The 11,389-nt window shown below is 46.7% G+C and overlaps 1 protein-coding gene across 1 annotated transcript; it reads right to left on the bottom strand.

Annotated features, from left to right (window-relative positions):
- Positions 1-696: 696 nt before the first annotated feature.
- LOC137539126 (interferon-induced transmembrane protein 1-like) lies at positions 697-8,271 on the bottom strand. Its single transcript, XM_068261619.1, has 2 exons — positions 7,884-8,271; positions 697-1,552 (listed from the first exon to the last, which is right to left on the bottom strand). The coding sequence occupies exons 1-2, from the start codon at positions 8,154-8,156 to the stop codon at positions 1,373-1,375; spliced, it is 453 nt and encodes a 150-aa protein (XP_068117720.1). The 5' UTR covers positions 8,157-8,271; the 3' UTR covers positions 697-1,372.
- Positions 8,272-11,389: the final 3,118 nt, after the last annotated feature.

Here is an 11,389-nt window from a genome sequence, read left to right as displayed (position 1 = left end):
GATAGTTCATCATGAGATAAACAGATAAGGGCCCTTATACAATTCATTTTTTTATTCTGCTAAGTTTTCTCCCAGGTGATTTTTTTCACAAACCACCAGCAAGCAAGAAAATACTTAGCATATTTTAATAATACTTTTTTTAACCTACTTTTAGTACATTTTCAGTTGCAAAGTGCTGATAGGTTATTTTAAAAAGGAGATGAAAGATGATCTCCAAGGAGAAAACTTAGGAGAAAAAGTGAATTGCATATAGGCACTTATCAATAAAATGCATTTCTTAGCCACCAGCAAGCCAGAAAATATTTTTGACAGTACTTTTCCACCTACTTTAAGGTACTTTTTCAATAGCAGAATGCTTTAAAGTTATTTTAAAGATGAAAAATACAGGAAAAAAAGGGAAATGAATAAGGGCCCAGGGGTCTGATGCCTGAAAATCCAGCACAGGCAGCACTAAGCAATTTTACCAGTCCTAACGCCAGTGAACCACCATTCATTATTTTATTACTGTGAACTTATAGAGTAACAGGCGGCGCTCCTCTAGCGTTAGGAGCGGTAAAATTGCCATGCTGGTTGGTGCATCAGTCCCATGAATCAACCCCAATGGCTCCTGCTTTGTGCAGCACCTTATTCATGCAGGTCTTTATGTACTCCAGGTACAAGTACTGTTGCTAAAAATAATGCACTACAATTACGTACTTTCTGTAAAAAGAATTTTGTAACATTTATTTATATGAGAAAAGTGAACATTTCCATTAGAAATGAACAGATGTGAAGTAGCTACGTAGGAGTGAGCAAGATAAGCTTAAGTGTGCATTTTGAAAGCATCAAAGCAGGCCATACACTACACTTCTGCCCAATGGCCCCAAACAATCAATTCCTCTGATTTTAGTTCAACCTCAATCGGAAATCAAGTGATCGGGCCTTTTTTTGGCGTCGTTTCCCAGGAGATGCGATCACAGTGATTGAATCTGCCTGGAATGAAATGGAAAGAATCGATGTATATATGGTCTGCTTTACTGCATGCCTCCTGTTAGGGCTACATTTCACACATAAGACACTATTGCTCTGCAAGACAAACTGATAACATAATACAAAGTCTAAGTCAGTTTAGTTCTGCGTACGTCAGCCACTTTCAAATTGTAATAGCCTATATAGAACAGCAGACCTGAATGGAGGGAAGGGAGGAGGGGGGGGGGGGGGGGACAAGTGCACCATGCTCAAGGAAGAGTCTCAAACTTTACTGCAGCTCCGTTAACATGCCGAAATCTGTACTGTCCAATAGCAGTCCGCAAAGCAGGCAGCAGGTTTCTTTTTCTTTGGTTGGGAGTTGTATCGACAGGCCATTATATTTCAGTGCACCAAGTAAACCAGTTTACAACCCCAGCCAACTTCTTATAGCCATTTTCACTTGGTAAAGATTATAAATAATAACAGCCACCGTGATGGAGAACCACAGTATAGTCAGCCCCATGGAGAAGATGTTCAGATAGCGAGCCGTGATGCTGTGTTTTCTGGCTTGACTCTGATTTCCATTCAGCTTTTGGTCCCGAGACTGCAGGAGAAAAGAGCAAGACAAAAATCATCACTCAGCATTGCAGTCAAGAGAAGAATCACAAGAAAAACACCGTAGGCATGTAGAGCACCAGGCGCCACCATAACGCTTTGGCTAAGGTCATTTGTTTATTGTATTTATAAAGCGCCAACATATTAGGCATTGAATAATAGGGGAGGGGGATGTGTACCATACTTACCAGGGGCATAACTAGGGGGAGCAGCCCATGTGACTACTAACTGTAATGATCCGCGCTGCTGTCTGCTCAGGCAGACAGCTGTTTGACCATTGTTTAGGTCTGAGTGCTGCAGGTCTCTGGAAAAGAGACCTGTCTTCACTCTGTAAGTTTCAGAGTTGCTCTGCTGGTGAGGGATTTGCATACACTTGTCATGCAAATTGCTTAGCTGCTTCCTTTGATGGCTTGCAGTATAAATACCTTTTGCTCCCAGAATTCCCTGCTGGTCATGATGGTTTGTTCCTACTAACTTGCCTGGAGTCTCAGCCCTCTGCTCATTGTTGGCTATTATTGCTAGCTTAGAGTAGATACCCTTTGGGAGTGCTCCTTGCATTCCTGTTTAGTGCAGTCAGGATTGTGTATATTTGCACTGCCTATTCTGTCGTGTCTTGTTCTTGCGATTGCGCTGTCGCCAGCGGTTGGCGGTAGTGAATCGTTCTGTCTTTCCTTTGCGATTGTCTTGTCGCCAGCGGCGGTCGACAGGAAATCGTTCTGTCTGTTGGAATCGCATTCGCCCTAGCGGTAGTGGCGGTGGTTCCTTCTGTACTCTGGGAGTGTAGGCCAGAGCTTCGGTTGCTACTGGTTACTCCTTCTGTCTGTCTTGTCTGGAACGAATGCTTGCTGTAGGTTCGCTGAGGTAACCGTTTAGCAAGCGTTCGCGTTCTCTATTCGGCCCTGTAACATGGATAGTTTAGAATCTTTGTCAGAAAACTTGGGAAATGATGCTCCTGAAGTTCTGGAGGTCTCCGAGTTCCTCCCAAAGGGTGCAGAACTTTTAGGAGATGCCTCCTGCCCCGCAGGGTTGTCTGAGGTATTACCCACTTCAGTGGGCATTGCTGTTATTCTGACTACTTTTGCAGCTCTTGTGGAGCTTCAGTCATGCGTAGTCAATGATGAGTTCTGCTTGGATACAATTACAGTCACACAGACCTCTAAGTCTGAATCCAAGTCTTCTTTTGAAAGTCCAATACTTATGACCACTACTCGTGATGATTCTCTGCCCGGTCCTGGTTTTGGTCTTGTCGTGACGGACTCTGAGGTTGGCAGTTCCTCGACATGTCCTGAGGTTTCTCTTGTGCTAGTGTACCCCGATGTGCTCTGTGAGCCAGAATGCCCAAGTGTGTCTAGGTTGCCAGCATGCTAAGATGCTTCCTCGATGGAGACATGTTCTGATATTGCCTGCCTGCCTGCATGCCCAGAAGTGGTCCCAGAAAGCTCTGATCTTGATGATTGTCCTGGTAATCCTGAATCCGGAATTGTCATAGGTTCCATAGGGGTTCTGGATAGTTCTCCATGAGATTCTGGTAAGCATTCTGGCCTCTTGGGATCTCTGCACAGCTTCAAAGTGTTCTGGGAGATTCAGGGAGAAATTTTTCTTGGTACCCTGGATGGGATCAACAGTGGCTTCTCTGTTGTAAGGGACACTTCGAACAGGTATTGTGGCAGGTTTGGTATTTGTGGATGGTCCCTGGAAGGTGGTGGGTATTTGTATAAAAACCTTCAGCGCTAATTCCATATATCCACCACCACGAACACCATAGAAAATGGGTGTGCTTACCGAATTACGACAGACCTTAATTACAGGGTCTGCAACACAGCATAACAAGGTCAGCAGCCGACAACCTCCCCAGCTGGCCTCCTCTCCACACACTCCACGCACTTTCCTTTGCGATTGTCTTGTCGCCAGCGGCGGTCGACAGGAAATCGTTCTGTCTGTTGGGATCGCATTCGCCCTAGCGGTAGTGGTGGTGGTTCCTTCTGTACTCTGTCTGGGAGTGTAGGCCAGAGCTGCGGTTGTTACTGGTTACTCCTTCTGTCTGTCTTGTCTGGAACGAACGCTTACTGTAGGCTTGCTGAGGTAACCGTTTAGCAAGCATTCGCGTTCTCTATTCATTTTTGTGTTACAGTGGTTAGTTAGGGTTGGCGCGTTTTGTCTCTGTTGCGCTTTTCGTGCAGAGACCGATTCATTAGCGTGTTTTGTCGCTGTTGCGCTTTTCATGCGGCGACCACGCTTAGCGAGTGCGTTTGTTATTTTCCTTGGCGTTCTGATCATTGTTGTTTGCTGTGTCTTTCTCGCTACACTTGTGCTCTGTCTCTACTCGGTCTTGCATCACTGTTGGCAATCGCCACTCTTGCGATTGCGTTCCCTCTTGGTTTCCGCTGTTGTGTGTTCACCGTCGCCGGGTGGCGACTAGATTGGTGGACACACATACATTCTGTCTCTGTGATCATTCTCTTTCACTGGGGGCTATCTTGCCCTGTATTGCTTCCCCTCGTACAATTCCTATCTGGCATCTGTGGCTTTGTTCCTCTGCACTCCACAGCTCCATCTGCCGGTGGGAATTCCCCTCTACAAGTGCATTGCACCAAAGCTGGGTTCTGTTGTTTTATACGCTTGTGGAGGACTTCCGCAGTGTCAGCGCACATCTTGTGCGCTGACCACGGAGATAATTCCGCAATCGTTACACTAACCTTCCCTTTCTCTGATACTCCAGATCAGGTGATTTTGTGGCCACATGTTATGGCTGTGAAGATCCTGAGCCTTGTCGGATGAGCCCCCAGGCTGTGAGGCTCACAAAGAAGAGGCAAAGGAAAGGTTGTGAACAGTAAGGGGCCCCATCAAAGCTTTGCTGGGGGCCTCATGATTTATAGTTACGCCCCTGATACTTATCCAGATGATCCAAAACTTCCAGGTTCCCTATTGCATTCGGCCTCCCCTCCATCTTGCCGCTGTAACCCTCTGTAACCCTCGCATGGCTGTATGTAGCAGCTGTCGCTGAGAGCGGCCTGGACAGTGGCATAGCAATAGGGGACCACACCGGGACCCTCCCTCAACTGCATTATTGGGCCACAAACCCACTAGGAACAATTTTCTGAGTGCTTTGCGATTTGAAAAGCTCTTGCTAATGTAATGCTATGGGTGTGATCCCACTTGAGCAATGTGATTTTATAAAAATCCCCCATAGCATTGCATTAGTAAGAGCTTTTTCAAATCACTAGCGATTAGAAATCTCTCCAACTGGATTTCTGTCCTTAACGGTTTAGGGATTCTGCTCTGGCAATAATTACTTCTATAGATGCTTTGAATAGTGGCAATCATTATCGAACTCTTCCCCATCCCCTTCTTGCACCTCTCATACTGTGGTTGTCCTTGGCAGGATTTGGTGCAACGTATCAATTGTTTTGTACAGAGTGCTTGGGGGTGAAGCAGGGCTTTTTGGCGCCTGCTTTGTGCTGCGTAGTAGCAGTAATGCTGTAGTCCGCACCCCGTGCACGGGTAATTCATTTCTCTTGCGATGACTCGAAGGGGGAATAGTATTTAACACCCCCCCCCCTGAATTTGTGCAACAGCAGGTTATACCGCTGAAATCCAATGTACACCTTGGGGGGCCTGATGTAAAACCTGCACTGGGGCATAAAGCTCCTTAGCTACATTACTGGTCCTGGGCATGCATCATTCTGATTGTTTTCAAACTGTGCATTGTATGTACTCTTGACCATGGCTGGTGTGTTGAAGGCAAGAGAAATTGGCAGCAGGGGAGTAGTAATAGGGGATGCAGAGGTTGCAACCACACCAGGGCCCCTGGGGCCCACTAGGGACCCTCTTTCATCCATCTTATTACCCTTTTATAGGTGCTATGCTGGTAATGAACACCTCTATATGTGCATTGAATAGTGGTAATCCTTAAAGGGAAGGTCCAGGCACATAAAAAAAATAAAAACACTTACCTGGGGCTTCCTCCAGCCGTGCTGTGCCCTCGCCGGCTGCAGCTCCGCTGGCTCCCAGTGTCCTCCGCTGCAGAAGCCAATCTTGCCAGGTCAGCTTCCTGGTCGGCTTCTTGTGCGTTCCACCGCATGGGTCCCGTGGTTTGACCGACGTCATCGGTACTGTACCTGCGCAGTATAGTCCTGATGACGTCGGCCAGACCACAGCTCGCTCATGGCCATTTTGGAGGGGGGGGGGGAGGGGATGCTGTGCATGAGGGGAGCAATGCAAACATACTGCGGCAGGGAGGGCTCCCCTCTCAGTGCTTCCTCCTCTAGCAATGGGCAGCAGCAGCGAGCATAGAAAAGGGAAAGCAGACATTTACTTCTGCGTTCCACTCAGCTGAGGTTTTGCTTCTATCAGTGCCTGGCGCTACTTCTGGTTTATCAAGAAGTAGCACCAGGCACTGATAGAAGCAGAACCTCCGGAGAATGGAACGCAGAAGTAAGTGTCTGTGTTCCCTTTTCTATGCCTGCTGCTGCTGCCCATTGCTAGAGGAGGAGGCGCTGAGGGGGGAGCCAAAGGTGGTGGGGGGAGTGGGCACCCCTTCCCACCACTGTGTGCTTGCATTGCTCCCCCCTCATGTGCTGTGCCCCTGGGCACCTATTTGGATACCTGGGATGGGGGGTAGGAAGGGTGGCAGCCCATCCAAAGCTTTGCAGGGAGGCCCGGTGATTTCGGATGATTCCTGAGAGATTTCATGCTGAAATTGATCGGGAATCGACATGCATTGTATGGGCAGCCAACAGATCTTGTTTTTCTGCCTATGCCTTGACAAAGGGGACCTCTTGCAGGCATCGAAACGATCGTCGGCCTATTGGTCAGATAACTATTGCATGTGTGTGATGGGACAATAAACTAATAGTGTTCCAGCAAGTCTGTGTGCGGACTCCTACTTCCTAATTCAGCCAACAATCAGGCATGTGTACAGCACCCCTCAACCCCCAACCTACGAGTGATCTGCCAGACGGATGTACCCAACCCCAGTTACGCCGATCCCCCCGACGATCCCATTGTTTGCGACGCTTGTCCGCTACTCTACTCTAGCAATGCTGCCCATTGCTAGAGTAGAGGAGGAAGTGCTGAGGGGGGAGCCAAAGGTGGTGGGGGGAGTGGGCCCCCTTCCCAGCCACTGTGGGCTTGCATTGCTCCCCCCTCATGTGCTGTGCTCTGGGCACCTATTTGGATACCTGGGATGGGGGGCAGGGAAGGTGGCAGCCCATTCAAAGTTTTGCAGGGGGGCCCAGTAATTTCTAGTTACACCCATGCATAATGCCCTCGGTTGTAAGATAATGCACGCCCTGAGAGCGACCACACCAAAATGTGAGGCGGGAAGAAGGCGCAGACAAGCCCCCCCCCCCCCCCCCCCCCCCCAGGCAGGTGCCTGAATAGAGCAAACATCTCTTTATGTTTTCTCCATGTGCAGTTATAAATCATATGGTGCAAGAAAACCTGCCAAGGACAGCCGCAGTGTTAGAGAGGTGTAAGCAGGGGTAAGTTTGTTAATGATTACCACTATTCAAAGCATTTATACAAGTGATCATTTCCAGCATAGCACAATTGAAGAGCTAATACTGCGGTTCATGGAGGGCCCCTAGCGTACAACTTTGGTCCAAGGGCCCCAGTGCAGTCACAGTCTCTGCATCCTTATGGCTTGGGCACATTCCCTTCCCCTCTCCATTGAACAGTACACCCTGCTCAACTATAGCTGAGCAAAAGGTCTGTATTCATAGTGCTCATGTCACAAACTTTCTCCCTAACAATTAATGCTCAATCATTAAAGTGAACTGAGCAGCATTTTTTTGTACCAGGGCATCTCAGTAGCACATTAAATGCATGCCAACAATGTGTTCATTACTAAAAAAAAAAACATTCTATCCCTTCCTTTTACATTTAAATGTTTGTTAGAGGCTTTTATTGGCCTACTTCTGCTGCCTGCTATCCACAGAAAGAGCAGACAGATAAGGACTGTTACTGTTTTAATTAGCAGTTGCAATGAGCAAACAAAAGCTTTCAGAAGTGTGTGTGTGTGGGGGGGGGGGGGGGGGGGACGACGACAGGACACTGTGCTGCAAACTCAAACTTTATTACCTTCACTCCTTCCCCTGGATAAATAAGGGCAGTGAGAAAGGGAGGGGGAAATAGCAGCTCCTACAGCTATTAGAAACCAGGACAAGCTGCAGATAAAAAGCTGCTCATACCCTTTAATGATAATTGTTGTTTTTTCTCTGTGTGTATACACACCTTAAGAGACCTCTGGAGCCCTTAAGTATAAAAAAAATGTCTTTTAAGCATCATTTCAGACTATTGAGTTGATCCAAGAGTCTCACCTTGACTGAGAAGAGAAGTGCAAGGAATCCCAGACAGCAGCAGTTCATGTAGATGGTGTTAAATATGGACCAGATAATGTGATCTTTCACAGGAAGCTGTTCTGAGGTTATGGTCACTACAGCAGAATCCACTGGGGTCATCTCCACCTTTTCCACTCGATCTTCTTTGGATATTTTAGCTGACTCGCTCAGGAGTTGCTGGGTAGGAGACACCTTATCAGTAGATTCCATGTCACACGGAAAAGAAAAGAGCTGCTGGTTTGTGGCTGACATCTACAGAAGTGGAGCGTCTGTTTTAGAAGATTGTAGAAGTGGGCGTTGGAAAAAAAATACGTAAACCCAGTTTCTGTAACATTTGACTACTGTTCTCTGTTCAAAAAAATTTCACCAATCCATAACAAGCTCATCGTTTAGCATTCTGTCACGCTGGTCAGACAGATAGTTGCGAAACAGTGTAAAGTTTATGAGATAACAAGAGCTACAAAGTAAAAAGCACCATACAACAAATGAAGTAGAACATTAATGAATCTGCACTATCCTCATACAAGAAAAGCAAAGGTTTAGGCCTCTTTCACAGTGCGACATTAAAGTCGCCTGTTAGAAAATGTTTTAACGTGGACTAACGCACAGCAATATTAAGTCTGTGCAACATTCACAGTGCACACGTTGCGTTGTGTGTAATGTGTAGCAATATTTAGAAAGTGCTGCATGCTGTGCGTTTAGCAATGAATCTACTGCGTTATGTGTGTTGCACATGCTCAGTAATGTTTTTTTTTTTAATGTAACACATGCACCATTTTCGTTCCATCACTGTGCGACGAAAACGGCGCACCAAACGCAGGGCTAAAAAATGTACTATAAACGTCCATGTTATAGTCTTTCAATGCGTTGCATTAGGGGCACGTTATGTGACCTTAACGTCGCATCAAACGCACCGTCCCACTGTGAAAGAGGCCTAAATGGTACATAAATATTATAAATACAATGTATATCTTTTTAAAATGTTACTGTGCTTATCATTAAAGAGACACTGAGCGGAAAAAAATATGATATAATGATTGGTTGTGTAGTACGGATAATTACTAGAACATTAGTAGCAAAGAAAATATTCTCATTTTTATTTTTAGTTATATAGTGTTTGTTTTTTTTTGTTTTTTGTTTTTATAACATTGCATCATTCTCTAATATTTGCAGTTTACAAACTACTCAGCATTCTAAATGATTTTACAGAGCAGGCCAGTAAACTATTGACCTGTCTCTGGAGAGAAAAAGAAAATACAGTGACTGACAGTTGAGATAACAAGCTTTAGAAGACAGAGCTCTCTGTGACTTTGAAAGTCGTGGAGCTCAATGGCTCTTTTGCATAGATCACAACTGGAGTTTAACTCTTCCTGTACTGGAAACAATATTAGACTTCTGTCTCTGCTCCAAATGTTTTATTTCTTAGCTGTACTACACATACAAATCATCCCACCATTTTTTTCGCTTCAGTGTCTCTATAAACGATGTATGAGGCGAAAATAATGCTATCAGATTTACTCAACTACGCTTCAGCCCCTAGAAGCCTGTGTCCCTCGCTGCAGCTTTTCTCTCAGCTACTCTCCTGGGGTCCCCACTGTAGCGGCTTCTGCACATGCGCTAGTGTGCGGACGTATCGCTCATTGTCACACTCCCGTAGCCGGAAGCGTTCTGCGCAAGGGCAGTATTCAGGTTGGCACCTGCTACAGAAGGGACCCCAAAAGAATGGCTGAAGGTGGAACTGCAGCGAGGCACACAGCGGCTCCTAGGGCCCGGAGGAAACCCAGTTAAGTAAATCTGCTATAATTATTTTCTCCTTATGTATCCTTTAAAGCAAACTTGTGAATAGAGAAATGCTAGATTCTTACCAAAGTAGAGGGAAGCATCTGAGTAATCTAGAGCAGGGATGTCAAACTTAAATACAAAGAGGGCCAAACCTCATGGTCTACTTAATGGCCACCTTCCTCCCTTATAAAGTTCCCTGGTGTTTAGTGCATTCCCCTACTTCCTCCATATGGCTTTCCTGGTGTTCTAGGGCTTCACCTCCAATATAGCTTCCCTGGTGGTCTAGAGTAAGGCCAAATATAATGCAAAGTGGGGAAACCACTTGAGGGCTAAATTCAATGGCTCTGAGGGCCGGGTTTGGCACGCAGACCATAGTTTGACATGTATGATCTAGAGGTTTCTCCAGTTCTCTTCGACACCACCTCTATTCACCGCTTCACCCTTTTCTTCTTCTCCAGTCCACAGGGGAGCTGCTAAGGTTTTTGAGGCCCCAAGCCATTGCGAGGCTCTTCTGTACCCTCATGGTGGCCCTGCCTGTCCGTGTATGAGCATGGTCACACTGCACAGGCGCAAGTACAGCTTGCGCAGCAGCACAGAGCCGAAAAAGCCTTGGATGAGTGGCTCCGTGCTACTGCACAGGTGCTGGCCATACCTGTGCCAGCACAGTAGGGCCACACTGGTACACAGACAGGAGCTTGGCTGTGTGAATATATTCCACAAGCTCTTGACAAATATGTTCGGTGGGTCCCAGCACTGGATCGGTGGGGTTAAGTAGGATGGAAGAAGCCTCTGGTCTGTGCAGAGGTGTCCCCCAAGGTGAGCATGCAACTAACGTTTATTACATTTTTCACTTCAGGTACACTTTAAAGTAAAATTTGTAGACTGGATTGAAATGTCATCAAATTGAAGCAAATTCTCTGCAGGCTGGAAGCAAGGTTCTGCAGACTGGGAACAAGGCTCTGTGGACTGGATACAAAGTTCTACAGACTGTGAGCAAGATTCTGCAGACTGGATACATAAGTTCTGCAAGCTGGATGCTAGTTTCTGTAGACAAACGGCTGGGTTGAGTTCTGGTCAGTGCAGTTTCTAGGCTAAAATGCACCTCCCCCCCCCCGGAGCAAGGTATGGGTGCCCGCAGTACAGGTTAGCCAGGTCTAGTTTCACTTAGTATAGGTCCCCCCAGTATAGGTAGCCAAGAATAGGTACCCCAGTATAGGTAGCCAGGCATAGGTGAGCCAGTATAGTTGCCCCCGCTATAGGTTAGCCAGGTAGGTGCCTCCAGTATAGGTAGCCAGTATAGTTGCCCCCAGTATAGGTTAGATAGGCAGGCGCCCCCGGTATAAGTTAGATAGGTAGGTGCCCCAGTACAGGTTAGCCAGGTTGGTGCCTCTAATATAGGTAGCCAGAATAGTTGCCCCCAGCATAGGTTAGATAGGTAGGTGCCCCCAGCATAGGTTAGATAGGTAGGTGTCCCAGTATAGGTTAGTTAGGTAGGTCCCTCCAATATAGGTAGCCAGTATAGTTGCCACCTGTATAGGCTAGCTAGGTAGGTAGGTGCCCCCAATACAGGTTAGATAAGTGCCCCCAGTATAGGTTAGATAAGTAGCTGCCCCCCCAGTATAGGTTAGATAGGTAGCTGCCCCCCAGTATAGGTTAGATAGGTAGGTGCCCCTCAGTATAGGTTAGATAGGTAGGTGCCCAAC

This window comes from Hyperolius riggenbachi, chromosome 11, assembly GCF_040937935.1.
Source record: "Hyperolius riggenbachi isolate aHypRig1 chromosome 11, aHypRig1.pri, whole genome shotgun sequence".
In the NCBI taxonomy this organism is placed as follows: Eukaryota; Metazoa; Chordata; class Amphibia; order Anura; family Hyperoliidae; genus Hyperolius; species Hyperolius riggenbachi.
Note: the sequence above shows the minus strand (reverse complement) of the source record. Positions and strands in the feature narration are given on the sequence as shown.